Source organism: Phyllosticta citribraziliensis (genome assembly GCF_038025025.1).
Source record: "Phyllosticta citribraziliensis strain CPC 17464 chromosome Unknown J3D65scaffold_4, whole genome shotgun sequence".
Classification (NCBI taxonomy): Eukaryota; Fungi; Ascomycota; class Dothideomycetes; order Botryosphaeriales; family Phyllostictaceae; genus Phyllosticta; species Phyllosticta citribraziliensis.
The window spans coordinates 2,046,187-2,072,755 of NW_027117341.1; the positions used below are offsets into that span (position 1 = coordinate 2,046,187).

Below are 26,569 nucleotides of genomic sequence, written 5' to 3' on the forward strand. Positions count from 1 at the left end.
GCAACAACCTTTTTGCTAGACTCATGCCCCTCCATGACGAACTGTCGCACTCTCTCTTCGACGCTTCTGTTCCTTCGCACTCATCCAGAAAATGGCAGGCTTTGATGACTCTTCGATATCGCAATCGGCGGAACCGTATACCTCTCTTCCTTTTTCTCCGGTAACCAAGCAGCATATTCTGAATTGCTCGTACCATTCCTGGCATCCACGGTAAAGACTCTTCGCAATTGCGCAAACAACGACGGCAGCTTACCATTTTGACAGCTACCGCAAGGTCACCCCAAAAGCCCGCCTGATCCCTTTGACCGCGCCCTTCCTCTCATACCTACGCGCAGACGGCATTCTTCTGCCCGACGACGACGCCTCTCCGCCGCGCGACTGGTCCGACGACGACAGCGGCATCTTTTCTTCGTCCGAGAATCCAGACGCTGGGGAGGAGAGCGACGATGAAGACCCGTCGGCAGAATGGCGCCACTTGCACTTGCAAATCAAAAACACCATCGAAGAGCTGGGGGGCAAGGTGGTGCCCAAATTGAATTGGAGCGCGCCAAAAGACGCGACATGGATGAATGCTAATAGCATGGACTGCCGCACGCCGAGCGATATCTACCTGCTGCTGAAGAGCAGCGACTTCATCACACACGACCTGGAGCATGCGTTTGACGACACGGAGGAGCCTGCGCAGTCGAATGCAGCAGACGAAGCGCAGGCCGACCCCGAGATACCCTACCATCTCGTTTTGCGCAAGCACTTTTTGATCAACCCGTCGCTCGAGTTCCGTTGCTTTGTGCGGCGGCGCAATGTTTTGGCCATCTCTCAACGCGACCTGAACCACTTTGAATTCCTCTTTTCCATGTCCGGCACTCTCCGCTCCCGCATCGCATCTTTCTTCGACGACAATCTGAGAGACACCTTTCCCGACGAAAACTTCGTCTTCGACGTCTACGTCCCCCCGCCTCACGACAAGGTCTGGCTGATAGACATCAATCCGTGGGCGCAAAGGACGGATCCGCTGCTGTTTAGCTGGCTGGAGCTCCTCACCATGGACGGGCCCGATTCGGAAGAATGGGTACAGAAGCAAGAGGAGCAAGAGGCCAGAGCAGCAGCGAACGTCGTGTCCATTCCCATAGCACCAGCTCAGCCAACCGACTCCAGCCCGCCTTCATCCACGGCTGCCCCGGCTTCCAGCAGCCATCAACGCCAAGACGCGGACCACGACGACAACGCCTCCGAAGCCTCCACCATTACGCCATCCGACTCGGAGGAGGAGGACGACGACGACGCAGACGAAGAAATCTGGACCCCCGAGATCCGCCTCGTTAAAAAGGACGACCCCGAAGCCTACAGCTTCGCATCGCCGCAATACAGCGCGCACAAGCTGCCGCGGGACGTTGTCGACGCCAGCCGCGGCGGCGAGGGCGCCATGCGCGAGTTCGCCGAGCAATGGAAGGAGGTGCTAGCCAGAGCCGAGCGGGGCGACCAGCAGGCCAGCGACAGCGACGGCGATGACGAGTGAGGAGGGACCTAGGGACATGAGGGAGGTTGAGCGGGGCGCCGCCAAACATCTGATGCCGTCGCTGTCGCTGTCGGTGCTCTCCACGGCGCAGCTCGCTGTGACTTGCCCCACACCGCGTTGCGGCAATTTTGAGAGCAACGTCAAACGTCGCAATCGCCGTCGATTTCCCCTCGCTGCGTGGTCGTTGGGCAGGCGTCTGCGAACAATGCTGTGAGTTTATTGTGCTCTCCTCAGAAGCTCTCGGGCGAAGGCGAGACTAAGCTACCGTCGAGTGCGGGCAAAGCGGACCCACACCTGTCCTCAATGCCGCCGGGACACACTCGCCCCGGCCAAAACCCGTGTGTGGGGAACATGGGTGTAAATACATTAAACGAATGTAAATGGCAATCCATGCAAAGGAACCAAAACCAACCTACCTACTACACAGACACGCGGGAAAAACTCTGCCCGCGTCATTGTGAATATGTTGGCCCGCGAGCGAGTGGGCTCGATCTCCGTAGTTCGTTGCTTGTTTGCCGATTGCATTTTACCCTGTCTCATTTTTTGACACCGCGGAGCGCGGGGGCAGCAGCACGCCTTTCCGGCCCCCTTTCTATCCCCCTTACTGAGGCCCCCCTTTCTATCACCCTTGATTACCCACCCCGTCTCGGCCCTCCTCTCTCTCCCCCTTCCTCCGTTACCTATCTATATATCCCCCCGTCCGTCCATCAATCTATCCCACTCGCCAGAGACTAGGTGCAAGTTTTCCATCGCTCACTGAATCACGCTGCATTGTCGCGCGGGGCAGGCAGGCGACTGAGCGTGAGAACGACAGAAGACAGCGAGGAATTTACGCGGCGGCATTATTGTAAGAGTGCATGTAGTGGTATTATGGTAGTAGAAGTACATATATACACCCCCAAAACGTCGAGAAAAGAGGAAAAGGGAGCGCCACAACCCAACGACGACAGACAACCACCTACGCCACAAACTCCATCTTCAACTCAATGCTCGGCCCAGCCCTGCCGCCCGCCCCCTCCTCCTCCTCCACCTCCCTCCCCGCCTTTCCAGCATCGCCGCGCCCACTCCTAACAACCTCCTCCATGAACCCGCGCGTCTCGGGCGCCAACCCAGCGACAACGCCGCGGAACGCGACGCCGTCGGCGCCCGCGAGCTCGACCAGGCGGTCGGCCGTCTCGCGCCAGACGGGGCGGCCCTCGCTCTTGGCGCGCGCGAGCAGCGTGGGCAGGACGAGGCTGACGGCGGCGGGGACGTTGGGGGACGGGAGTGTGGAGGGGAGGAGGGTCAGGGCGTGTGCGAGGAGGGAGCGCGATTCGTCGAGCGATTCGAGGGGTGTCGGATGTGTGAGGAAGGGGATGAGGTGCGGGAGGAGGAGTTTGGCGAGGGCGGATGGCGTCGTTGGCGCCGCCCCACTGCTATCACCACCAGCGCCGACGTCCGCGGCGCCCTTCTTGGGCAGCAGCAGCAGCGAGCGGCAGCAGTTTGCCGCGACCTTGCTCGTGACGCGGTTGCCGAGGCAGTCGACGAGCTCGTCGACGAAGCGCGCGAGCAGCGGGTCCGATGGGTCGAAGACGTTGGGGGCCGACGAGAGCAGGATCGTGCTCGCCAGCACCGTGTTCTTCTCGCACTGCGGGGCGGCTTCGAATTCGCGCTTTTGCGCATTCTTGATGATGAGCAGGAAGCGGTCGATTGTGCTGCGCAGCTGGGCCTGCGTCTCTTCTTGCATGGGGTGCGCGGGGTTGTAGGACGATGCGAGACTGGCGACGAAGCGCCGGAAGATGGGGAGGACTTGTGGGACGACGAGCGCTTGCGTCGAGGGTGTGGAGAGGATGGTGACGAAGATTTGCAGGAGGCAGGCATGTAGGTCGGTGCGGATGATGGAGGGGAAGACGCCAGCAGCGTCGACCAGGGCAGCTAGAGCGTGGTTGATGAGGGTAGTAGACTCGTCCGTGAGAGTGTGGCGGGCTGCCAATTATGTTAGTGTCTTTCATCTCCTTTGCCGCGCCAGACGTACCTTGCGTGTTGTTATCACCAATACCCGGCACCAAGCCCGCCAGAACAAGTACAATGATGCGCGTCAGCTCAAACAGCTGCTCAATGTCATCCGACAGCGTCTCCTCGCCATTGGGATCAGGACCCCTCTGCGCACTTGGATGACCCAGGCACAAATTCCGCGCAATCTCCACAATGACCTCCTGCACCTCCAAGCCCTCGGTGAGGACCAGGCGGTCCAGCATGTCCATCGTCTCCGAAAACACAACCTCTTGGTAGATGGCGTGCCCAGAGACGCTAGGCTTGAGAATGTTCTTGAGCGCTCTCAGAATCTCGAGCGTCTGCGCGCTCTGAGTCTTGGTGTCGCTGGATGACGGCCGCCCGCTAGTCACCAACGCTTCAAAAGCGAGGCCAAACAAGACGAAGAAAAAGGCCACAGGCTCATCGCGGTAGTTGATGTCAGCAGCCGGTTTACGGGTTGGGGCAGCGCTTGATTCCCCCTCGTCGTCTCCAACCTCGGTCTTGCCATCCAACGCATCAAACACAAACTCAGAGTCCTCGTCAATCAGGCTGGCAATGGCGTCGACGAGGTTGAGCCAAGAGTCTTGGTAAAACTAGCACAATGTCAGTCATCTCCATTTCGACAGACAAGAGAGCAAGTCAACATACCTTCAAAAGCGTCTCGCGATTCAACGCCGCATAGATCGTATCCAAGCTACCGCTCAAGCTCCCCGTCACCGCACCACTAGCTTGAACGTCGGGCTCAAAGCGCAGTCTAGCAAACTCCCGCAAGCTACTCAGCCACAGCGGCGTCAGCTTCGCCACATACGGCTTGACGACGTCAACCAGGTAGCGCTGCTCCTTGCTCGCAATCTGCAGTTCGGCCCACGCCGAAAACACGGCCATCTTGACCATGACCTGCGCGTTACTGCTCAAACTCTTCAAGTCGCCGATGCTCGCAGTTTCTGATTCAGACGAAAAGTTTTCGAGAGCTTGCACGAGGAGCTTGAGGATGCGGCCCATGCGATCCACGTCGGTCACGATGCCCGTGGATATAAAGGTCGCGCAGACGGAGACGGCCTCGGCAGCAAGCTCAGGGCTAGAATCCGCCGCGAAAGCAGGCGTCAGGGCCGAACCAATCTGCGCCTGGTACTGCTCCAGCAGCGGCGCCTCGGGAAAGTCTGGGTCAGGCGTCTTGCCAAACGTCTTGAGCACCTGGTCGACGATGCGCAAACCACGCAGACGCAGCTGCGCAACGCCAGCAGTGGAAGCGGTGAAACCAATACGCACAATGTCTGCAATGCGGCTCTGGAGCGCTTGTTGCGGCGCAATGTCGTCGCCGTGGATTGCTGCCTCATGGCCAACAATGTTGAGAAGTTCGGATAGGAGATCCATGGCAAAGCTGCGGACTTGCCAATTCAGCAGCTCTTGCGCGGAGCTGCCAACCGCGGCCGAGTCTTCTTCCTTGGCGCCAGACGCAGCTGCAAATCCAGCAACCTCGTCATCCACCAAGTCTGGCACTCCACCCGTAGCCACAGCTTTGGGCTTTGACGGCGTTTTGGGACCTTTGCCATCCTCCGAGCGACGAATGGTTTTGGTGAGTACGGCGTTGCAACGCTGCACCCAGTCCCCAGTATGGGAGAGAGCAGTTTGATGGAGCCAGTTGCGCATCATGGAATTGATGACGTCCAGGTCAGGGTTTTGGTTGAGTATGAGCCAGAGGGTGTCTTCGAGACCGGGATTGGCGGTCCGAATGATTTCCTCTGCGTTACGGCGCATCAGATTGTGCAAACCATCGATCGCCATGTCCCTGATGAGCGAGGACGAAGAATCCAAGTCCCGCTGCAGTCGATCGACATAGGCAGAGAATTCCATATGTCCAGGTGCATACAATGACAGGTGCTCTTCGCACCGGAGTCCCTCGACAAACACTAAGAGTTCCTCCTCGGATTGGAATTTGGTAATGAGTGCCATGATGAGGTCGCGAGCTTTAGACAGGTCTTGCAAGTCGGGACCGAGCACATTGACGATGCTATCAACGCAGCGAGCCAGGACCGCAGGCGTAGGGAGGTCGGTCTCAATGTTTGAAGACGCCAAAGACGCAACCTGCTCATTGTGCGTCTCGGAAACGTAGAGCTGTGCTATCATGCCAAGGGTGCTCGTGACGTAGCCCGAGAAGCTGAGGCCGGCCGAGTCTGCGACCCTAGACAGGCTATCCAAAGCCCAAAAGTGGACCGATGGGTGTGGATCGCTCGCAAGAGACATGAGGATCCCCAAAATGCTCTTGAGGTGGAAGCCAGCAGCCATGCCGCCGAGCTGGGAGTGGATGGCACCGAGAGAGACGGCACAGCCAGCTCGCACATTGGGATCCCTGTTGGCTACAATCGTGTCGATCAGGTAGTTGATTTCGGTGGTGGTGAAAGTGTTGCCAGAACTGCTGCTGAGGCGACCCAGTGCCTCTCCAGCAATATGGCGAACATATTGGTCGGAATCTACAATGAAAGACTTGGAAATGTCAGCTCCCAAAAATGCAAATTTAAAGATCGACCACTTACGTGGAGTAACTCCTGCAAAGCTTTCTCAACAGCAGCACTCTTCAAATCACCTGGCGGACTCGTAGTCTCCTTATTTGCAACCTTGAGCGCGCCCAAGAGCGCCGTAGCGATATTGACCGTCATGGCCGCCTTCCTGGCCGGATCTCGAATCAAACTGCCGGCCGACAAAAAGGACGTGATTTGCTCCAAGAGGCTCTCCTGAACCTTGGGAGTCTGCAGCGGCAGCAAAATGGCAAATAGACTCAAGGCAGCATTGACCACCTCGGTGGCGGGCGGGTCAGGCAGCTCGTTCAGATCAACGCTGCCATCCCTCCGAATGTATAACGATATCGAGTCATGCTCGCTCGCATTGCAGATGGGAGAGAGAAGGACAGCATCGGCAGCATACTCGGGGCCCGGTTTCGAAGTCCAATGCCTGTTCCCCCTGTCGCCGACTTCTCCAGCAAGAGGTTTGATGTCAAACCCCCTGACCAAACCCGTCACGCCGAATCCAGAATTGTCGCCAACTTCCCAGATACTCTCAAACGTGCTGGCAGAACTGGCGATGCTGGCGCTGACGCTGTTGGTTGAGAGGCCATAGTTGTCAGGGTCTGCAAAGCTGGCGACGGCCAGCGGAAGAAGATTCGTTTGCAGGAGCATGTCGGAGCTGCCGGCAGGGCTGAGATTCACCAACTTGGTGTAGCATTGCAGCACGCGGCGGCGAACCATGAGGTCGAGATCGTGGAGTTGTAAAGCAGGGGAGAGGCGCTGCGACATTTCCTCGGTCGTCTTTTTAGCTGGCAAAGAGTTGAGGAACAAGGTCGTGTTCTGGAGCATAGCAGCAAGACGCTTGGTCACGTCGGCCGTAAGGAGGCGGCTGTTGAACTCCAAAAAGGTCAAGACAGAGCCGAGGGCGCACTCGCGCACGTGGGTCAGGAACGATAGGTCTAGGAGGTTGCGCGAGACGATGCTGTCCTTGTTCAGCGGCTTGGGAAGAGCGTTCTTCCAAAGCAGGAGCAGCTGGGAAAGATGAATCTTGACAAAGTTGGGCCCCAGGGTCATGAGCCCTCCAATAAGAATCCATGCCACCTGTATCTGAGTGCTGGAAATTCTGAGGTCGGACCCGCTGCTGCTCTTGAGAAGCGTAGTAGCTTGTTGCAAGACTCTCGAGTTGACGTCGACGGAGCCGTACAGCGGCTGCGACGACGTTGTGCTCAACACCGCGGACAAGCCATTCGCCAGGCCGACACATTTCCGTGGAGATGGTCTCGGCCCTGTGAGTTGGCCCAATTCCCTGTTGACGCTATTCATACAAATCGTGACAGCAGGAATGAGCTGTTGTGGACATGCGACTACAAAAGCACGCAGACATGAGGATGTATGGACTTGGACGGTGTAACTCGGATGCTGCAGTACGCCAATCAGGGCATCTCTACACATGTCGGCAACTGAGTTGACCGCGGAGCCCAAGCTGTTCATGAGAGAGGTAAGGGCGGTCAAAGTGCCGGTAAGAACCTGCTTACTCGGCTCGGGGCGCTCCTTCAGCGTCTGAGGATAGTCCTTTAGAATCTCGTTTACAAGGAACCTGGCAGCATTCAGCTGGCCCGTCTCGCCCAAGATTTGGCGGCCGACGACTTCCTCCAAGACTAGACGAACGAATCTGCGGGTTATGAGCTGGCGATATCGGTTGTTGGAGATCGTATGCGCGCCGAGCAGCTCGACAAACAAGTGTTTCGCAATTTCGCCATACTTGGTCTCGACCACACCCTTGGGCAGGCCCTTGACTATTTTGATGTAGCACACTGCTATGCCAGTTCTCGTCCTGTTGCTCGTGGCGCTCTTGCAGTACTGCGTACTCAGCTGCTTGAGCAAGTCCGTAAGCGAAAAGGCTAATTGTGTGACGGGCTTTCCCGGCGCCGGGCTGCCTGGTCTCTCGTTCACGTCCTCGTCAGCATCAGCAATTGCCATGCTCTGCCGCTTCGTCTTCTTTGGCTTTTTGACCTTGGGCACAGCATCCGCTTGCGGATGCTCCGAATAGCTCTTGACCAAGGCCGACGACAAGGTGCTGGCGGCTGCATGCCGGACCGTAGGACTGTTGTTGTCGATTGCTTTCCACACCACGCTCGAGAGCTTCTCAAAGTCGCCCGAATTGTCAAAGTGCGTCGTGGCGCACACCAGCTGCTCCAAGCACCATGCAGCGCTAGCTTGCACGCTCGCGCTGCGGTCCGAGCTAGCCGCCGTCCGCGCCTGTTTCCAAATGTCTCTTGCGACGACTTCGTCTAGCAGTCCGGCGACTCCCTTGGCGACCTTGCCCAGCGCCCTGAAGACGCTGCTGCGGTACCCTGTGTGGCTCTGCGCCGCTTTGATTTGCTTTAGGATCGTCTGTGCAGCCAATCCCGAGGGCCCAATGGCACTGTCGCCTGCAGCTTCGAAGACGGCGCCCAGGCAGTGGACGGCCGCATGGCGGGTCTTGAGCTCCTTGTCCGATTTGCCGCTCGTGGTGAGGATGCTGACAAGCTCGTTGATGGTCTCAAAGAGAAGCTTGCGGTCACCCTTGGCAAAAACGTCACCAAGTGCGCGACCCACGTTGGCGCGAATAACGCGAGTAGGGGCGGGAGAGGACAGCGTGACGACTTTGAAAGCCTCCTTCTTGATGTAAACCTGGTGGGCAGAGGCGCCGTCATGGTCGAGGCGAGCGGCGAGTCGCGCGAGGTCGGTCGTAAATGTGAGCAGGTAGAGCTCCTGCTGCTCAGAGGGCAGGGCGTGCAGCTTGGTCACGTCGAGGTCGGTGTTTGTTGAGGAGGCGGACGCATTGACAGTCGTGGAGCTGCTCGAAGGCGGAGGGGCAGGCCCCGCGGAGTCGGTGGAGGCCATTGCGAGGAGCGAGAGTAGGGATTGCGAGTCTGGCGTCACGTCGGGTATCTCATGAGGCAAGTCGAAGACGTGAAGCGAGAGAGGGCGGGTGTAGTGAGCGACGTGGTTGAGATGGTGTTGGAGTTGCGGTCTGGCACCTCCGAGCTCGAGGCCGCAAGACGCTACGGGGGGCTTCGCGCGCCAATCACTGCCCAAGAAGTTCTCCGTCCTGCAGTCCAGCTCTCTCCACAGAAAATCACCAGCTTTCCGCCATGTCCATTCCCACCCCGCGGCTGCTATTGAGGAGCTTTGGCTTTGGCAGTCATGTCTGCCGGGCATGCCAGAGGGGCTTGGCGACGTCGGCGCGGCTGCAATCAGGGCACAACAAGTGGTCGACCATCAAGCACGACAAGGCCAAAAAGGACGCGCAAATGACCAAGCAGCGCTCATCCACCTCCCACGCCATATCGCTTGCAGTTAAACGTAAGCAATTGGGCTGCCTGGTGCCGGTTGGTTGCCGCTAATGTTGCTCCAGTGGGCGGCCCTGACCCAAACTTGAACCCGCGCCTCGCCCTCGCCATTCAAGTCGCAAAAAAAGCATCCATCCCCAAGAACATTATCGAACAAGCTGTTCGGCGGGGTCAAGGTGTATCTGCGACCGGCGCCGCCCTTGAGCCCGTCACCCTCGAAGCAATGCTGCCCGGATCCGTCGCCGTCATGATTGACTGCGAAGCCGAGTCCAGAAACCGCACCCTGGCAGACCTACGCCTCGTTGTCAAAAGAGCGGGAGGCAACGCATCATCTGTCAGCTTCATGTTCACGAGAAAGGGTCGGATAGAGTACAAGGCGAAGGAGGGCGTAGATTCAGAACACATTCTGGAAGCCGCACTGGAGGCTGGAGCGTTGGACGTTGAGGATGGCGAGGACGGGGCAACAGTAGTCTTTGCGGAACCGTCAGAGACCAAGGCCGTGGCAGAAAAGGTTGCCCAAGCTGTGGGTCTGGAGATTGACCAGATGGATATCCTCTGGGTGCCCAATGAGGACACTCAGGTGGCGCTCTCCACAGACGAAGAGGCGGAAGAGTTGACCAAGTTCGTTGACCAGCTCAAGGAGGTGGCACCCGTGCTGGGCGTGCAAGCCGTCTACTGGAACTGCAAGCAGGGTGGCGTGAGCGACGCGGCATGGGAGGAGCTGGTCGAAAAGGTCGAGGATTTTTAACATGGCTGAGAGTAGAGATGTACACATGTATAGATGTAGATAAGTCCGTAGACTGCTGTCGGATATCAAGTAGAAACCCCGCTCCATGCCCCCCAAACGCCAATCATGCAGTCCTGCGCCTTCTTTTTCACTCTAGCCCACCCATTATTAATCTTTCTTGGGCCATGCCCCGCCAAACCACCCACTGCCAGACTGAGACTGCTGAGCCTCGGCGGCCTGCGACTGGCGCAACCGCTGAAAGTCGGCCACGGCCTTTTCATAGTCTTCGTGCGCCTTCTTGGCCTCGTCGCTTTGCCCCTCGCCAGCCAGCCTGTTCTCGCGCAACGCCAGACGGCGGGCCTTCATGCGCGCCAGCTCGGATTGTATCTCGTCCTTTTCGAAGGGAATCTTGTGGGTTTGGTGCTCCTTGGGCCAGAAGTCGGGGACGCTGAAGCGCTCTTCGAGGTTGGTGCCGAAATACCACATGTAGCCAATGGGGAAGAGAATGTAGAGGCCGAACTGGAGCGAGGGTTAGTGTCGATGTTGCCGAGTGCGGCCGTAAGATTTACTTTGAAGACTTCGAGATTGGGGTTGCCCATCTTGACGCAAGTTGGGAGGAGAGGGCTAGGTGTGAAGATTGAAGGGGTGGCGGCCTGTGGTGGGGAGAGGAGAGGTTCTGGCGAACAGCGAATGCGATGGGCTCGAATGATGATGGAACAGCAGCGGCATGATTCGGCAGTGCAGCGCAGCGCAGCGCAATGGCAGAAAGGGACGCGACTGACCGCCGGAGATGGAGAAGCAGCTGATCCGATGGGCATCGATAAGATAACCTTATTCTGGCGTCAAGTCAGCTGTGAGCGGAACCTCGGTTCTCCACGACGTCGCCGCCCAGGGATTCGTGATCACCGCGGCCCACGGTCAACGCGACGTACAATGTTGTCGCCGACTCCGCTCTGATCTCCGCTGCCACGACTCTTCTTTTAATGCGTGTTCTTCTCCTTATCTAGACTTCAACTCCCTTCCAGATACCCCTCAGTTTTGCCCGCCCTCTAACGGAATACCAACCCAAGCTTCCAATTACCTACCTCTGCAGCACCATGGCTACCATCAACCCCGAAGAGGCCGTCACCCTCGAGGTGCGCGGCAGGGTCGCCCTCATCACCCTCAACCAGCCAAAGAAGCTCAATGCCATGAACCAAGACCTCTACTTCCGCCTGGCCCAGCTGCTGAATGAAATCGCCAAACGCGATGACGTCTTTGTGACACTTCTCGCCGGCACAGGACGCTTTTTCTCTGCGTTAGTGCCTCCACGCTCCCGCTGTCAACCACCTCCACCTCACTAACGCATTTCACCTGTCACAGAGGCGCCGACGTGTCCATCTCGCGCGAGCCGCCCGAGGCCGAAGCGTCTCCCGAGCGCTACTACCTGCGCGGCTTCGTCGCCAACAACCTGTTCGTCACGCGCGCCTTCTACACGCACCCCAAGATCCTGGTGACGGCGCTCAACGGGCCCGTCGTGGGGCTGACGGCCGCCATCATCGCCTTCTCCGACTTCATCTACGCCGCGCCCCACGCCTTCTTCCTGACGCCCTTCTCGTCGCTGGGCCTCGTCGCCGAGGGCGGCGCCAGCCGCGCCGTCGTCCAGCGCATGGGCGTCGCCAAGGCCAAGGAGGCCCTCATCATGAGCAAGCGCATCTCCGCCGACGAGATGCTGCAGACGGGCTTCGTCAACAAGATCATCGATGCGGGCGGCGACGCGCAGAAGTTTACCGACCTCGTGCTTGCGGAGGTTGATGAGCGGCTGGGCCCGCATCTGGTGCAGGACAGCCTGACGGGCATCAAGGCGCTGCTGCAGAAGCACGAGAAGGATATTTTGGATCTGCAGAACGTCGAGGAGGTGTTTGGCGGCTTGGAGAGGTTCAAGAAGGGCATCCCGCAGAGCGAGTTTGCGAAGATTGCCAGCGGCGCCAAGAGGCACAAGCTCTAGATCTTTCGGGTCGTTGGTGGGTGAGATTGAGCGGCTGGCACTGGGCGCAACTGAGAGCCCATTCACTTGGCCGGAGGTTGAGTTTACGCTGACAGGCGGATGGCATTCCACTTGGATCTGATAAGTCTTCCTCAGACTAGTCCAGCAGTACGTTGATGAACACCACCACGACGTCTGCCAGACAGGGCGAATTGACGAACTAAATGAACATTACTTATCCAATACCCTACCTACAACGCCCGTTGCACCCTGGAGATTTAAACAGTGTCCTAGCCATCCAGTCCTCCCGTCTCTCCTCCTTTCCCATCCCTTTTTTTACTGCCCCTCCAAACCCAACTCGGCCGCCACAGCCGCCGCCGCCATCGCACTCGTAGCGCCCTGTTGCTGCTGACACGGACGCCCGGCACCAGCACCTCCACTCCCACCACTCCCATTCCCGATCCCATTCCCACCCCCACCCCCACCCTGCCCCTGCCGCCCCAAACCCACCCCCACGCCCATACCCATCCCCTGACTCTGCCCCTGACTCTGCCCCTGCCCCTGCCCCATCCTCCCCCCACCCCCCCTACTCCCCGCGACCTCATGCTTCGCCCGACTCCGCACCGGGCTCGCCGTGCGCATGCTCTTCCAATCATCGCCGCCGAACCCAATCGTCCACAGCTGCTCCACCTGCCGCGCCAGCGTCGCCAGACTGCTGGCGCTGGAGGCGGCGGACGCGGCGATGGCGGACGCGAGCGAGGGCGTCGTTGTGTTTGTGGCGTGCCGAGGGGGAGGGGGAGGGGGAGCGAGGGGCGGTTGCACGGCCGGGGCGAGCGTGGGCGTGTGCGTATAAGTATGGGGATGGGCGTGGGGATGCGAGGAGCTGGGCGAAGTCGACGACGACGCAGACGCAGACGCCGCCGAGTTGGAGCGCAGGATGGGCGTCGCGACGGGTGCGGCAGACGCCGGCGACGCCGCCGCCGCCGACGCTTCGGCACCGCTGCGTACCGCTTGCACGGCACCACCAGCACCACCATCACTGCCACTCCGCCCCGCCACGACGCTCCCTAGCGTTCCCCCCATGTGCCCGATACACGAGCCCGGCCGCGGCACGGCGCCCAGCGTGGCGCTGAAGCGCGTGAAGGGCGCGCTGGTCGTGTGGCGGCGGACGGCCTGCCGCACGCGCGTGACGAGTTCCGTGTCGCGCGGCGTCAGCGGCGCGTAGGCCGGCGACGCGATGGTGCTCGTGTAGGCCATGAGGTAGCGGGCCAGCTCGGTGCACATGTGGTATGCCGAGACGGAGAAGATGGTGGGGGCGTGGGTCGCGACCTGCGTCTGTTAGTTAGCAGAGAGAAATTGGGAAAGGGGGAAAAACGGATTCAGGGGGCAGGGGCAGGGGCAGGTTAAGGAGTAAGACGCACCTCCGTAAAACCCGTTTTCGACATGGAGGAAAACGCTTCGACCGCGCTCTCCACGGCTTTATACGTCCACGGCGGCCGCGTCTGCGAAAAGTTGCGGTTGCGATTCACGCGCATGCGCGCGTACTGGTGCAGCACCTGCGCCTCGCCCCTGGGCAGCGTCGGGTTGCCCAGATCCCAGAGGCTGTCGACGGGCGCCCACCAGAGGTCAGCCCACAGAGCCAGCGCGGCGTCGAGGCTCTCGCGCAGGCGAAACGCGCCCATATCGCGCGCCTCCCACGCGGCGACGGACGTGTAATTGTTGCGCAAGCGATGCGCCGTGTTGAACGTGTCGCAAATGACGGCGAGCAAAATGTGCTGCCCAAAGACCGTCGCTAGCTCGTAGTCGGTGAAGTGCACCGTGTCGCGCGACAGCATGGCGTGGGCGGCGGCCGGGAAGTTTATTTCGACCTTGTCGTGCAGCGATAGGTTGGCCACCTCGCGGCGCCAGTCGTCCTCGGTCGGCGCCTCCCACACGCCGTCCGGGCACGGCAGCGTCATCTCGATCTTGTCCGCCACGATGTTGATTTCCTCGTCGTAGTACAGCGTTTGCGTTATGCTGAACAGGCAGAAGGCGAAGGCTGTGCGCTTCACTTCTTCCCGCCGCCGCCAGGAGAGCCAGTTGTCGTAGCTGAGCGGGAGGAAGTGCGCTTGCAGGAAGTCGATGCGGGTCTGTGTTTGTGGTCAGGATGATGTTGTGTAGGGAGCACTTTCGAGGAGTTTGCAAGTGCTGGGCGCTGAAGAGGTCCAGACACGTTTCAGCATGTAGACACCTTGACTTGACGTACCTGAGCCAGACAAGAGCGCTCCATGCGCGCCCACCTGCGCATGCTTTCGTCTCCATACCAAATGCCAAAATCAATCAACAGCGTGCGAGCCTGGATGTTTCGGAGCTGGTTAATGACCTGCGTGTCGTCAGACAAACCCAACTCTTGGCCGTCAAATATTCTCACACTCTTGGGCCCCTTGTCCAGCTCTTGCACAGCCAACTTATGAAGCTTCTCCGCCTTGGAGCGGTACTGGTCCAGCTCCATGGCCCCCGACATGGCCATGGCATAGTACAGCGCCGAGCTCTGCGACATGCATTCCTCCTCGCAGGTGACGTGGTGGAGGAACGGATGTCGCGGCAAGACGCCCCTTCTAAAGGCACTGACGCACCGCAACATGTCTTGCGAGCTGAGAGCCAGGTTCATCGGCGGCGGCATGGCGTGGGCCGCAAAGTCGGCGTTGGGCGCGTGGGCGAGGGCGAAGAAGGGGAGCACGTCTGCCGTCACGGCCGTCTCAAACGTCGGCATGGCGTAGTCTTGCCATGACCGCACGTTGTAGCCGTCGAATGGCAGCGTGTAGTCGGGCCAATCGTCGAGGCCATATGTCCACTCGTTGGATAGGTTGAAGGTGTCAAAGGACTGGGCCGACAGCGGATCTACCTGTAGCCTCGCGTCGGTGCCATGACCGTTGGACACTTGGACTCCCGGCAGATTTGTCAAGATATCCTGAGCCAAGGACTCGGACTGGTGGAGCGGAGGATGAGAGGCATCTGGGCTCGTGGTGGAGCCCTCGGCGCTGTCCTCTCCGGACCACGACGCGTGGCCGCCAGCCTGCTGTATAGGGCCGTGGGGTATAGGACCACGGCGGGGCTTTCGGCGGCGCTTCAGGGAATTCGGCTGGTGGACGAGCTTGTGCCGCTGGAGGACGTCCTTGCGGTGGAAGCGCATGCCACAGCCATTGTGGTCACACAGGAAGCGTGGGAAGCCGTGGCTGAGCTCGTGGCGGCGGAGGTGGTCCTCGCGTTTGAACGAGTCGGAGCAGTGCCTGCACCGGTACCAGGCGGACTGCGAAGCCGAAAGCTGAGCGGCGTCGCTGCCAGCTTGGGCTTGTGGACCTGGCATGGCTGATGACATAACGAGGGATTTCTGGCCGGCATGTAACCGCGGGGCATGGAGACGAGGCGACGAGCGGTGCCGTATCCCATTCTCCTAGCCGCGACCCATCCTGCGACACGGACCCGCGGGTGCTTATTCATGGCGGAGCTAATTCCTGCCGCTCGCACTGGGCGACGCGGCGCTGGTGAGAAGCGCTCCCCAGGCATTGAAGACGAGGTGTCAAAACTCGTCGAAAAACCACCTGGGGGGACGGCCTCTATATAGCACCCTTCGTGCTCCACTTGCCACATGGGGTGCAAACGCCGCGTGTGCGCCGTGTGCCACCAAGCCTTGCGCAGATGACTACGGCGGGGGATCCAAAGGCGGTCTTACGCCTCCAAGAGCCGCCTGCCCTGAGACCTGACACACGGCCCAATCACTGCAAGCGTGCGCGCCAAGGGCTAGTCAGGCGAAGCAGCGAAACCACATCTCACCTCCGCCGTTGGCTCTCTCGCGCGTGGATAGTTGGATGAAACGCCAGACTCGGGACCCAAGACGGCAAGCAGACCGCGGCGCCGGATTCTGGGCTGAAGCTCCGACGCCTGTGCCAGTGACGGTCAACATGGTTCCTCCCGAGCGAGAAAATGCCCGAGCTGGTGCTGAGAATGCTGACCCAGCGTTGACAAACGCGGCGCCGGCACCCGGTGTCAGGATACTGATTCGGAGGCAGGACGATCTTGCAGAGAGGTGTTACGGTGGGGGACGCGATTACTTTTTGCTGTCGGCATGGTCTGAATGTTAAACGAGTACGAGGAAGTTTGATAGTGAAACCGAGACGCTCGAAAGTTCTGCCGCGAGGTACGTTGTTGTTTGCGAGTGCGAGGCCGGCGGAGGTACGAGGTATTTGGAGATTTGCGGCGGTCCGACTGGCTGAGGCACGAGCCAAGCGCTGGGCCACAAAGCCAAACGCCTGTCCAGTGTCGATGGCGGGTGCAAAAGTGCCGACTGCTGTGAAGCGCAGAAAGATGGAAATGCGAGATGAGTTGGTGTGCGCGACCTGAGCAGCACCAAAGGGGCTAGTGGATCGCCGGAAACGTTGGAGCCGAGCGATAAGCTTAAAGTTTAGCGGCCGCATCCACTCGACTCGACTCCGTAACTGAGGAAATTTCTTCCGCTCGCTCTTGGACGGACTCCGGCCCCGGCCCCGACTTCCTGCTTCTCCGCCGACTTTCCTCCCGTCCCGTCCTGTCCGTGTCTCGGTCATTGTTGCTCGACGTCCTGTGGTGGGTGAGAATCCCGTCTGCTTGCTTTGAGACGCTGCTGATTGGTTCCAGCTTCTACCTTTCTTCTCCGCTACCATGGTCCTTTCAAGAATTTTCTGAGCTTGCTTTCTTTGTCTATTTTCATCTATTATCCTTCTTCTGTGCCACTATTACCACATCTCTATCCCTTGCCCCATCCGGAAATTTCTCCCTCCCCGGCCTCCGACTCTGACCGACCCCCGACACGTCTCGACATGGCCAAAGACGATGCCTGCCATGCCCCGCGGATCCTGTTCCTTGATGCCTATGATTCGTTTGCCAACAACATCGTGGCTCTCCTGCGTCAGACCATCCAGGCTGACGTAACGACCATCCACATTGACGACCCGCGCTTCCTGGGCCAAGACGCTTCCAAATTCGCCGGCTTTGTTTCTGGCTACGATGCCGTCGTTGCAGGCCCAGGCCCCGGAACCGCCACTAATCCAGACGACGTAGGTCTCATCTCGCGCTTGTGGAGCTTGCCTTTGACCCAGCAAGAACTGCCTGTCCTTGGCATCTGTCTGGGCTTCCAAAGTCTGGCCTACGCATACGGAGCTGCTGTAGAAAAATTGCCGGAGCCACGTCACGGCATCATCACTCGGGTGCAACACCGGCAAAGCTCCATTTTTACCGACGTCGGCGACGTACACGCTACGCAGTACCATTCACTCCAGGTCAAGCTTCACTCGGACGGGCAACATTCCCCCGACCCCAAGTCTGGAACTGGCTTGTGGAATCCGAGCCAGCAATGCCCAAAGCTCCGGCCCATAGCCTGGGATCTCGACAGCGCGGCAAACGGCCCCGTGTTGATGGGCGTCGAGCACATAGTCCATCCCTTTTGGGGAGTCCAGTACCACCCCGAGTCCATCTGCACAAACCCAGCCGGCGCCCGCATCATCCGAAACTGGTGGAATCAGGCCAGATCGTGGCTCGACGGCAGGCCGGCGAGGACTGCAAATCCGTACTCCACGGGCGTCTGGGTCGGCAGCGGTGCTTCCATAACGCAGTCTCTCCGCCCCGCTCCGAACGGCCAAAATCCCCCGCAGTGGGATGCTGTCCACTCAAATCTGCTTCGACGGCGATTAGTGAACAAACCGCAAAGCGTCGTGCACTACGAGCGATTCGCGGCCACTACCTGCGATGTCAAGGAAATCAGCTCGCTCCTTGGATTGCCGCGGGGAGAGACCATTATCCTCGAGTCTGGCTTCAATTCCAAAAAAGAACCAATCAGAGCCGAGACGGGCTCCAACTCCATCCTCTGCTGTCTCAATCCAGACGGATCAAATTTACGACTGGAATACTACGTCGAGGACAAACGACTGCAGCTGTGGAGTGCAAACGAGCTCCTGCTCGACGAGACCAACGTGGATGTCTGGTCCTACCTCAAGGACCTCTCGGAGCGCTGCCGCACACACAATGGCCCGCTCGGCGTTCCCTTTTGGGGCGGACTTGCCGGCATCATCAGCTACGAAGCTGGACTGGAGACGATCGACGTCCACTCCAAGGGAGCAAGTGTCGGAGGTGGAGGGGCACGCCGGCCAGACATTCTGTTCGCGTTCGTCTTGCGGAGTATCGTGATTAATCACGTCGAACAGACCGTTCACGTCCAGAGCATCGAGGGGAGTGACGAGTGGGTGCAAGACACGGCGAGGAGGCTCAGGTCTGCGTTGACGGCTCCCATCGACTCGCGCTTTACCGACAAGTGCTCCAAGATGGCGGCACTCAAAGACGCAGACTCCCGTTCACAGCTCCACCATTCCAACTGCCACGACAAAACCAGGAACGGGAATAGCACCATCGCTTCACCCACACCCTCCACTAAACCCGCCCCCTCTCGCACCTCACTGGCCCACCTCCTCCGCCGCTCGCACACCACAACGCCCACCCGCTCCTCGTACACCGCCAAAGTCGCCACCTGCCACGACCACATCCGCGCCGGCAACTCGTACGAGCTCTGCCTCACAGCGCCAACATCAGTGCGCCTCCCACGGTCCCCACACTCCCCGCACGCCCTGCCCTGGCACCTGTACACGCGCCTGCGCCGCCTCAACCCGGCGCCCTTCAGCGCCTACATCCGGCTCGCCGGCGCGACCGTCGTCAGCAGCAGCCCGGAGCGCTTCCTCAGCTGGACGCGCAGCGGGCGGTGCCAGTTCCGGCCCATCAAGGGCACGGTGCCGAAGACGCAGACGCCGGACCGCGCCGAGGCGGAGCGCGTGCTCAGCTCGGCCAAGGAGCGCGCCGAGAACCTCATGATTGTCGACCTGGTGCGGCACGACCTGCACGGCGTGGCGGGCGCGGGCAACGTGTGGGTCAGCAAGCTGATGGGCGTCGAGGAGTACGAGACGGTGTGGCAGTTGGTCAGTGTGGTTGAGGGGCAGCTGCCGGGGAATGAAGTGAAGGGCGATGGCAACGGCATCGCCCTCCTGTCCGCCTCCCTGCCGCCGGGCTCCATGACCGGCGCCCCCAAGAAGCGCAGCTGCGAGCTGCTGCGCGCCCTCGAAGCGCGCGTCCCCCGCGGCGTCTACTCCGGCGTCATGGGCTACCTGGACGTCGGCGGCGGCGGCGACTTTGCCGTCGTGATCCGTACGGCGTTTCGCTGGGACGACGACGACGACGACGGGAGGAGGAGCAGCGCCAACGGGGAAGATGAGGCGTACGAAACCTGGACCGTCGGCGCCGGCGGCGCCGTGACGGCGCAGAGCGACCCGCACGCCGAGTACGACGAGATGCGCGTCAAGCTGGACAGCATCATGCGGGTTTTCGATGGGGGTGTTGTCGTTGTTGACGACGAGTAGGTAGGCATCGAGTGGGTCTGAGGAGATGTGCTGGTGTGGGTTTGTAGACAGAGCGGCGTCTTCAACACTACTTTTTGGCATTTACAGTGGATGGCGTTCTGGATTTGTAGGTGAGAGGAAGCAGAAGGAGAAGAGGAGGAGGTGGAGCAGCGATGCTCGCGCGGGATGGATGGATGGATGTGTTTTCAACGAACACGCCGCCGCTGCTGATAGCTACGTTAGACATAGATGGCGGAGGCATGTGGTATTGGTAGACTTCAATGCACACCTCATACATGGTAGAGCAATCAAGCTCGATACCGTTTTCAAGAACTCATATCGCGTCAAACGCAACATGGAGAAATTCCTCTGTATGGTTAGAGAGCTCAGGCATGTAGCCCGCCCTCACGCAGCACCGCATGTGTATAACCCAACGCCGCCACCTCAACACCAACATAAATCCGTCGTGGTGCAGTGGTCCAGCACGCCAATCTCAACACGACGGCCCCCCTGGGTCCACCGCGGCTCCCGCCGCTCACAGTAAATAGGCTCCCGCCGCTGTGTGGCTGATTGTCTGGCCGGTGGCCACCAGGGTGGTCCGTTACGGATCAGACTGGAGACCCGAGTTCGATTCTCGGCGATGGAGTGTTCTTTTTGCTTCATCCTTTTTGCTTCATCTTTTTGACTTGATTAGTATACTGTGTGTGCTATCCACCTATCTAGCTGGCTACTCACTCACTCGCGCACAGGAATGACCCACGCCCCCTCCTCGCCCTCCAGCTCGTCGCTGTCCCACCCGTCCTCCTCGTCCGCAACCACCATGCGCAGGAAGCGCTGGAGGCCGTGGCCTTGCGCTACCCCTACCCCTACCCCTCTCTCTCCAGCTACCCCTCTCCCTTGCCCTACGTCGTGCGCCCCGCCGTCGTCGACACCACCGCCTGCATGCCCGCGTCCCCCCTCGGCTGCGCGACGATGAGGGGCGCCGTTGCGATTTTGTTGGTTTTGTTGGTTTTGTTGGTTTTGGTTTTGTTGTCGCCGCCGCGCGCCGTTCTGATTCCCGTTGCCAAAGTGCTGTTGGTTGGGATTGCGGTTTTGGTGGCGGTTACGTTGTCGAACCTGGTTTGCTCCTGCTGCTGCTGCTGCTGCTGCTGCCGGTGCACCGCGAGCAGGGAGATGATGGTCAGGAGGCAGGTTTGCGTGGTTGATGTGAGGCATGACGGGGATGGGGTTGAAGTTAGGGATGGGATTTGCGAAGGGCAGTATAGGGGGACCGGCGCGCGGCGGGCCGCGGGGAAGCTCGCGCTGCTGCTCTTCTGCTAGGCGCAGCGCGTCGAGGCCGATGACGAGCTGCAGTTCGGGCAGGGGAGCGGGGGCGGGAGGGTGAGGGTTGCGTTGGGCGTGTGGGGGGTGATTCGCGGGCAACGGATGTCGGCCATCCGCCACAAGAGCGTCCTCTTCAGCCTGCAACTCTCTAGCGGCGTCCTCGTCCGCCGCGACTAGGACATCAGCCTCCCACCCCCTGACGCCGCCCGCAAAGACGCCCCTACCATCCGGGTTCGCCTCGGGCCCCTCGTCGCCCTCCTCCAGCTCCCACAGCCGCATGTAGCACGGCGCGCCCTCGGTGTTGAAGTGCTGGTAGGGATTCTCTGGCTCCAGCCAGTGGCTGCACAGGTAGCAGAAGTGCGTGCGGCACTGGAAGCACACCATGTGGTTGCAGCCGTGCGTCTTCTGGCACGGGCTCTGGCACGTCGGGCACGGGCTGGTGTGCTGCCGCAGCCAGTTGTACGAGGCTTGCTCTTCTTCCGACAGCTCTTTGGCGTTGCGCGGGTAGCACCGCACGTATTCGCCGTGCCAGCCCGCCAGGCACACGCGGCAGAAGGCGTACTCGCACTTTTCGCACACGGTGAGGCGGGATGCGCGTTCCTTGACTGACTGCTCGTCCTTATTTCGCGCGTTGTCCTCGCCGTCTGACTCACTATCTGAATCAGGAACTTGGGTCAAGTCAGTGATCTTGGGGTGTTTGCTCGAGCGCGCAAAGCCCTGGCACCAGCTGCGCGGGCAATAAATGGTATCCTTGTCCGACTCAATCTTCTTTTTGCGCTTGAGCTCCGCGTACCGCTGAACCACGCTCTTCTCAATGGGAATCTGCAGGAGCTCCGACGGGTTGAGCGTGCGGTCCTTTTTCCTGGCGGCCGCGTCGCCGTCCTTGCCACAGCCCGGGTCGATGCAGCGGACGCTCGCGACGTCGCCCTCGGCGATGCAATTGTTGTAAAAGTCGCGCAGGCAGCCGACGCAAAAGACGTGCCCGCAGCGCCGCAGGCGGTAGCAGGCGCTGCCCTTCTTCGGCTCCAGGCAGACGCCGCAGTCGAACGTCTCCTGCTCGAACCGGCGCCGCTTGGCCTGCATGTCGAAGTCCAGCAGCTCGATCTCGAGCGCGGCCGGCATTTCCAGCACGTCCTTGGCGCTGTCGTCGACCAGGCCGAAGCTCTTTTCCGCCGCCTGCTGCAGGAAGTCGATGTATGCGAAGACGACCTGCCCGCGCCCGTATTCTTCCCAGAGCGCCTCGCCCTGGTCGACCAGCTGCCTCAGCACGTGTTCCGGGACCCAATTTGCCGTTGCCTCGATGGTGAAGTGAGGCGGCTTCTCCGCCGGATAGCCCTCTGGCAGCGCTATCTGCAGTCTGAGAGGCGGCAGATACGACAGGCGGTGTACCTCTCGCGCGGCAGTCCGACCAGGCAGCCCATTCTTGTCTGTTGCACCCTCATTGTCCGATGTAGGCGGCGTGGGGAGATTCTGCGGCGGCGTGCCGTCGAGCGCAGGGAACGCAATGGCGAGCGGCGACAGCGGCGCGACGGGCAGGTCGATGGACGCGGCAAACGGGTCGTCTGGGTTGATGGCGAGTTCGGGGAAGATGGCGGTGATGGAGGAAAGCTCCTCCTCGCGCTCGTTTTGGTCGGCCATGGGCGGAGCGAGTATGACTCTGCAGCGATGGTTCGCGGTCGATAGGACGGAGTAGGTGTAGTTGTGGCGGGATGGATTAGATGGCGAGTGGGGGTCAAAGGACGGTGTTGGTGACGGTGGACGACATGGTCAAATGTTGTCCTGGCGTAGCGAAGATGAGTCTGGTACAGGTATGTAGTGAAGCGGAGTGATAATATATTCTTGGGGCCAAGGGTGAGGTGTTGGGACAGTTGAGGTTTACACTGGTCGAGTCATATCAAACAGACTGGGACACCGGGGAGGGCGGACTTGTGGCGCGGGATCGCCCCTCGTCCGAGGGTCCACCACTCGTATTATTCTGCCGAACACCCGCCACCGCTAACTCGACCGCCCAGCAGTACTCCTTCCCCATAGGCGTGATAAAGTCACAGAACATGAGAATCTTGGATTGAAATACGAGAATTGTATTGAAAGCTAGGAGAGCAACCCGGATTCGCTGGACTACTGAGTGGTATCTTACATCTTGTGCCTTTTCCCATTGAGCAAGTAACACGCCGTAAAGAACATCAACGCTGCTCCCATCTACCATTCCTGCGGCTCGATTCTATCGGGCAAGGCGACGCGTGGACGAGGCGACCAGGACGGATCGCGAGGCGCAGGCGCGGCTTCTGGCATGGGGGCTGGCTCCTCCTGGTAGCTGTTGGCACGTTGCTCGTGGTCGTTCAGACGTCCTTCATCGGGGTAGCGACGACGAGGGGAACGAGAACGCGTGCGGTCGTTGTACTGCGTGCGGTCGTTGTACTGGCGGCTGCGTGGGTAGTCGCGGTCGCGGGGGCGCATTTCTTCGTACTGGCGGCTGCGAGGATACTCGGGCGCGCGGGGACGCTCTGCGGGGTAGCGGCTGCGAGGCGGGCCACGTTCACGGGGTCGCTCGTCTTCGTAGTTGCGGCTGCGGTACGGATCACGCTCGCGAGGGCGTTCATCGTCATAGTGGCGGCTGCGGTGTTGCTCACGTTCGCGAGGGCGCTCGTCTTCGTAGTGACGGCTGCGATGGTAATCACGCTCCCTGGGACGCTCTTCATCATGGCGGCGACTGCGATGCTCGCGAGAGCGGGATCGCGATCGAGAGCGGTGGCTGCGTCGGTGATGGTGGCGATGATGGCTGTCGCGAGATTCATCGTGGTGGGAGCGATGATGACGGCTGGAACGGTGTCTGTCTCCACTGCGTGAATCGAGTCCTTCGCCCTCCAGGACATCGCCTCCGCCCATGTTGCCGGATTTCTTGCCGTAGCCAATGCCGCGACCTCCGGCACCAGAGTCTTGGTCGTGCTCGTCCTTTCCGGAGTTGCTTCGAGCAGACCTAGGGCCAAGGGGGATCAGATTGGCGTTGGTGGCCCCGGCAGCTGCACCTGCACCAGACTGGGGGGGAGCGGGGCGTTTGACTCCGAGCATCTCGTCCATCATGGCAGCTTCGCGTTCCTTGATTTGGCGTTTTTCTTCCTCAATCTGCTTCCTCTCGTCGTCGTCGATGTGAAAGGCAGACTTGTTGGCCTTTGCGTACCAGTTGAGGTCACGGCCCTTTTGCCAGCGTCCGACGGCTGTGGCAGGGTTAGAAGGATGCCCAGACAAGGAACAGGGAAAAGTTGGGGGCGAGGCAAAGAACCTTGCGAGAGGACGAAATGCACAGCCTTGCAGTCCAGCGCGTCAAGGCAAAGATGAGGGTACACATGGGTGGGGTGGAGAGGGAGAGGGAGAAGGAAGCCCACCGCAGGCGGGCGTGGAGTCATGGGAGCGGAGGGAACATGTAGACAGACACCCGTGGAAGGCGCGTCCGAGGCGGAATGGAAGAGGAAGGCACAACAAGGAAGCGACGCGAGGACTCACGGGCGTGGACCGAGTGGCCGAGATAATTCTCGCGCTGCGAGTCCGACGCGATCTTGCTCCAGTCGACGTTCCCACCGATGGCGAGGTTGCCCCTGGGATGGGTTAGTGCATGCTAAGGGTCATGGACGACAGTTTCCTACAGGGCCAGGTTAGCGGTGATTCACCCTCGGGGAGCGAAGCGGCACCCATACCAAACCTCGAGCCCTCTTTACGGACCGTCTGCACGAGATCCATTTCGAAACAAACAAACAAGACAATCGACGGGTAGGACGACTGCGGCGGAGAGACGGATGTCCTGTGCTGTCCGGTCGTGGTGTCGTCGGTCGCGTTTGTCTCTCCCGTCGGCGCCACGCCAGCGCCTAGCGCCACTCAGCCCTATGCACGGCTCTTCAACACCTCCGGCCAGTCGATTGCTTATCCCGACGTCACCTCGCCTCTGCCCTCCGTCTCTCGCCCATCTACCATGGCTGCTGTCCAGCAAACCCCGCTGGACGAGCTCCAATGGCGCAGCCCGGCCGCCTTGGCCAACCTCTACCACTTTTTCGGCGGCCTGCACCGTGGCACAATCCACCTCTACTTTGCCGAGTCCGACTACATGGATCGCACCTCCAACAACTGGGCTCTCCTCATCCAGAACCAAGGCGCCCCCTGGCTGGCAGACCGTGACGCTTTCGAGGCCCGCCTGCGCACCATGCAGGGCTTGGAGTTCATGGTCGTAGCGGAGCCCGAGCGCAAGCCAGACGCCATCGACAGCGGCATATACGTCCTGCGCAAGCAAAATCGGCGAAAGAGACCGGGAAACCACGACGACGAGTTGACCGTGCTGGCCACCTACTACGTGATTGGTGAAAACATTTACCAAGCCGCGTCGCTCGAAGACATTATCGGCAACAAAGTTGTGCGTACTACCTGCTTCTCATTCGTAATCCTACGCTGACTGACTGCAAAGCTTGCCGCTTCAACATCTCTCTCCAAATTCTTCAACCTGGCAGCCTCGCTACCCATCTACGCTTCCGGCCGTGGCTACTCCTACTTTCCACCCTCGTCCGCGCTCCCGCGCCCGGGGGGTTCCGCCTCCGCGTCTCGCCGCAGCTCGCGCGCCGGCTCTCCCGTGGGTGTCGAAGGCAGCGTGCTCGACTCGGCCGCGGAGACGGCATCCCAAACGCAAGACTCTTCGCAGCCGAACGGTTCACAGTCGCAGCCCAACCAGGGAAAAAAGAGCGGTCCTGCCACCGGCGCTTCTGCCGCTGCAGCCGCTACCTCGCTGTCCGCCCTCACCCACTCCATCCGCCTCTTCACGCAATACGGGTCCGAGTTCTCCGACACCAACCCGCTCGTTGGAGAGCCTGGGTCATTCGTCTTTAGCGCCACGGCGCGCCAGGTGCAAGCGTCCCAGGCCAAGGCTCAGGCAGCCGCTGAAGCCGCCGCCGCCGCAAAGACTGTTGTGCAGAGCATCGAAGGCGCTCCCGGTGGCGGCGTCAAAGAGGGTGGCACCTCGAAGCCGCCGACGCCCATGCCACCGCTCGAGGCCGTGACGAAGGTGCCGAAGCGCGTCAAGCGCAGCAAGAGCAAGGCGGGCACCGCGCCCACAAGCCCTGTTTCGCCCAATGCGGCGACGCCGGGGAAGGTCGCATGATTGCCGCGTTTTGTGGCGAAGTATCCGGAGCTACATGTTTTCGTTCCCTTTTCTTGGCGCTGCGGCGTTGATAGACACTTGGGTCAATGGGAAAAGAGATACCCTAGATTTGCTTTTCTTCTCCTTATTCGACTGGACGAAAGAATTGAATTACGCTGTCTCCCATGTTTGATCTGTCCTGGCCACGCTCTTTATCTGTGTTGCACCGCCTGCTGAAAGGCCACTCGTCAAGAAGTCGGCGAAATCGTTGACGTTGAACTGCCTCTCAATCCACCCACCTCTCGGTCGCTCGTTTGATCATTGCTTGAGATGAACCAATTGACAGTTGATTAGTCCTTGCGTGGACAACGACTGCCATCATGACCACCGGCCAGGGTCTATCGGTCTCAACGGCGAGCCAGCGAGGGAACACAGGGTCCTTTCCTCCGTCCAGCATGTGACCAACATATTCCATCCCTTCCAGCCGTCCCATGGTTCGACCTACCGCACAGGGTTCTTGCCAGTGGAATTCAGATGCACTGGTGAAGCTTGCTGATGGGGGGAAAACAGACATAACATCCGACTTGCAGATGTGGGTGGTGAGGGTATTCTGATTGGCTTGGTGCCTGTCGGCGCGAGGTAGTGGTAAACGGCAACGCTTCCCCGATACCCAGAACC

At 60.1% G+C, this 26,569-nt stretch overlaps 10 protein-coding genes and 1 pseudogene across 11 annotated transcripts; 6 read left to right on the forward strand and 5 right to left on the reverse strand.

Moving 5' to 3' along the window:
* The first annotated feature begins 79 nt into the window (after positions 1-79).
* Positions 80-1,668, forward strand: J3D65DRAFT_303397 (cell division cycle protein-like protein). Its single transcript, XM_066795217.1, has 2 exons — positions 80-210; positions 265-1,668. The coding sequence occupies exons 1-2, from the start codon at positions 92-94 to the stop codon at positions 1,514-1,516; spliced, it is 1,371 nt and encodes a 456-aa protein (XP_066657228.1). The 5' UTR covers positions 80-91; the 3' UTR covers positions 1,517-1,668.
* Positions 1,669-2,230: 562 nt separating this feature from the next.
* On the reverse strand, positions 2,231-9,104 carry J3D65DRAFT_620351 (HEAT repeat protein-like protein). Its single transcript, XM_066799859.1, has 4 exons — positions 6,064-9,104; positions 4,178-6,013; positions 3,531-4,122; positions 2,231-3,481 (listed from the first exon to the last, which is right to left on the reverse strand). Exons 1-4 carry the CDS (start codon positions 8,914-8,916, stop codon positions 2,475-2,477), a joined length of 6,288 nt encoding a protein of 2,095 aa, XP_066657229.1. The 5' UTR covers positions 8,917-9,104; the 3' UTR covers positions 2,231-2,474.
* A 27-nt stretch (positions 9,105-9,131) lies between these two features.
* On the forward strand, positions 9,132-10,195 carry J3D65DRAFT_620352 (transcriptional regulator TACO1-like protein). The gene is made up of 2 exons (XM_066799860.1): positions 9,132-9,378; positions 9,431-10,195. The coding sequence occupies exons 1-2, from the start codon at positions 9,168-9,170 to the stop codon at positions 10,111-10,113; spliced, it is 894 nt and encodes a 297-aa protein (XP_066657230.1). The 5' UTR covers positions 9,132-9,167; the 3' UTR covers positions 10,114-10,195.
* J3D65DRAFT_620355 (uncharacterized protein) lies at positions 10,101-10,872 on the reverse strand. The gene is made up of 2 exons (XM_066799861.1): positions 10,662-10,872; positions 10,101-10,611 (listed from the first exon to the last, which is right to left on the reverse strand). Exons 1-2 carry the CDS (start codon positions 10,689-10,691, stop codon positions 10,261-10,263), a joined length of 381 nt encoding a protein of 126 aa, XP_066657231.1. The 5' UTR covers positions 10,692-10,872; the 3' UTR covers positions 10,101-10,260.
* A 107-nt stretch (positions 10,873-10,979) lies between these two features.
* J3D65DRAFT_620356 (enoyl-CoA hydratase/isomerase) lies at positions 10,980-12,303 on the forward strand. Its single transcript, XM_066799862.1, has 2 exons — positions 10,980-11,389; positions 11,455-12,303. Exons 1-2 carry the CDS (start codon positions 11,190-11,192, stop codon positions 12,077-12,079), a joined length of 825 nt encoding a protein of 274 aa, XP_066657232.1. The 5' UTR covers positions 10,980-11,189; the 3' UTR covers positions 12,080-12,303.
* Positions 12,163-15,404, reverse strand: J3D65DRAFT_666630 (uncharacterized protein; the record flags this gene model as incomplete). Its single annotated transcript, XM_066802937.1, has 5 exons — positions 12,163-12,189; positions 12,683-13,387; positions 13,480-14,187; positions 14,304-14,420; positions 14,469-15,404. 5 exons carry the CDS (start codon positions 15,402-15,404, stop codon positions 12,163-12,165), a joined length of 2,493 nt encoding a protein of 830 aa, XP_066657233.1.
* A 1,056-nt stretch (positions 15,405-16,460) lies between these two features.
* Positions 16,461-19,768, forward strand: J3D65DRAFT_303468 (ADC synthase). The gene is made up of 2 exons (XM_066795218.1): positions 16,461-16,660; positions 16,712-19,768. The coding sequence occupies exon 2, from the start codon at positions 16,894-16,896 to the stop codon at positions 19,471-19,473; it is 2,580 nt and encodes an 859-aa protein (XP_066657234.1). The 5' UTR covers positions 16,461-16,660; positions 16,712-16,893; the 3' UTR covers positions 19,474-19,768.
* J3D65DRAFT_620365 (RWD domain-containing protein) lies at positions 19,739-22,817 on the reverse strand. The gene has a single exon (XM_066799863.1). The coding sequence runs from the start codon at positions 22,411-22,413 to the stop codon at positions 20,188-20,190; it is 2,226 nt and encodes a 741-aa protein (XP_066657235.1). The 5' UTR covers positions 22,414-22,817; the 3' UTR covers positions 19,739-20,187.
* On the forward strand, positions 19,913-20,098 carry J3D65DRAFT_t48 (annotated as a pseudogene). The gene has a single exon. The product of its transcript is annotated as a tRNA-OTHER (tRNA).
* Positions 22,818-24,607, reverse strand: J3D65DRAFT_620366 (kinase phosphorylation protein-domain-containing protein). Its single transcript, XM_066799864.1, has 3 exons — positions 24,473-24,607; positions 24,277-24,368; positions 22,818-23,990 (listed from the first exon to the last, which is right to left on the reverse strand). Exons 1-3 carry the CDS (start codon positions 24,508-24,510, stop codon positions 22,975-22,977), a joined length of 1,146 nt encoding a protein of 381 aa, XP_066657236.1. The 5' UTR covers positions 24,511-24,607; the 3' UTR covers positions 22,818-22,974.
* A 97-nt stretch (positions 24,608-24,704) lies between these two features.
* On the forward strand, positions 24,705-26,184 carry J3D65DRAFT_676048 (MED6 mediator subfamily complex component-domain-containing protein). The gene is made up of 2 exons (XM_066803594.1): positions 24,705-25,174; positions 25,226-26,184. The coding sequence occupies exons 1-2, from the start codon at positions 24,740-24,742 to the stop codon at positions 25,910-25,912; spliced, it is 1,122 nt and encodes a 373-aa protein (XP_066657237.1). The 5' UTR covers positions 24,705-24,739; the 3' UTR covers positions 25,913-26,184.
* Positions 26,185-26,569: the final 385 nt, after the last annotated feature.

Excerpts from the sequence above, each read along its gene's own strand:
- J3D65DRAFT_620366 (XM_066799864.1), bottom strand. The coding sequence starts at position 24,510 with ATGGATCTCGTGCAGACGGTCCGTAAAGAGGGCTCGAG. Across the intron at positions 24,369-24,472 it reads GTCCGTAAAGAGGGCTCGAG|GGGCAACCTCGCCATCGGTG; the intron begins GTTTGGTATGGG and ends AACCCATCCCAG. Across the intron at positions 23,991-24,276 it reads CGGCCACTCGGTCCACGCCC|CCGTCGGACGCTGGCAAAAG; the intron begins GTGAGTCCTCGC and ends ACCCTGCCACAG.
- J3D65DRAFT_620356 (XM_066799862.1), top strand. The coding sequence starts at position 11,190 with ATGGCTACCATCAACCCCGAAGAGGCCGTCACCCTCGAGGTGCGCGGC. Across the intron at positions 11,390-11,454 it reads ACAGGACGCTTTTTCTCTGC|AGGCGCCGACGTGTCCATCT; the intron begins GTTAGTGCCTCC and ends CACCTGTCACAG.
- J3D65DRAFT_303397 (XM_066795217.1), top strand. The coding sequence starts at position 92 with ATGGCAGGCTTTGATGACTCTTCGATATCGCAATCGGCGGAACCGTAT. Across the intron at positions 211-264 it reads TACCATTCCTGGCATCCACG|CTACCGCAAGGTCACCCCAA; the intron begins GTAAAGACTCTT and ends CCATTTTGACAG.
- J3D65DRAFT_620352 (XM_066799860.1), top strand. The coding sequence starts at position 9,168 with ATGTCCATTCCCACCCCGCGGCTGCTATTGAGGAGCTTTGGCTTTGGC. Across the intron at positions 9,379-9,430 it reads CATATCGCTTGCAGTTAAAC|TGGGCGGCCCTGACCCAAAC; the intron begins GTAAGCAATTGG and ends ATGTTGCTCCAG.
- J3D65DRAFT_676048 (XM_066803594.1), top strand. The coding sequence starts at position 24,740 with ATGGCTGCTGTCCAGCAAACCCCGCTGGACGAGCTCCAATGGCGCAGC. Across the intron at positions 25,175-25,225 it reads ACATTATCGGCAACAAAGTT|CTTGCCGCTTCAACATCTCT; the intron begins GTGCGTACTACC and ends CTGACTGCAAAG.
- J3D65DRAFT_303468 (XM_066795218.1), top strand. The coding sequence starts at position 16,894 with ATGGCCAAAGACGATGCCTGCCATGCCCCGCGGATCCTGTTCCTTGAT.
- J3D65DRAFT_620351 (XM_066799859.1), bottom strand. The coding sequence starts at position 8,916 with ATGGCCTCCACCGACTCCGCGGGGCCTGCCCCTCCGCCTTCGAGCAGC. Across the intron at positions 6,014-6,063 it reads CTTTGCAGGAGTTACTCCAC|TCTTTCATTGTAGATTCCGA; the intron begins GTAAGTGGTCGA and ends GACATTTCCAAG. Across the intron at positions 3,482-3,530 it reads TGGTGATAACAACACGCAAG|CCCGCCACACTCTCACGGAC; the intron begins GTACGTCTGGCG and ends CATAATTGGCAG.
- J3D65DRAFT_620365 (XM_066799863.1), bottom strand. The coding sequence starts at position 22,413 with ATGGCCGACCAAAACGAGCGCGAGGAGGAGCTTTCCTCCATCACCGCC.
- J3D65DRAFT_620355 (XM_066799861.1), bottom strand. The coding sequence starts at position 10,691 with ATGGGCAACCCCAATCTCGAAGTCTTCAAA. Across the intron at positions 10,612-10,661 it reads CCAATCTCGAAGTCTTCAAA|TTCGGCCTCTACATTCTCTT; the intron begins GTAAATCTTACG and ends CCCTCGCTCCAG.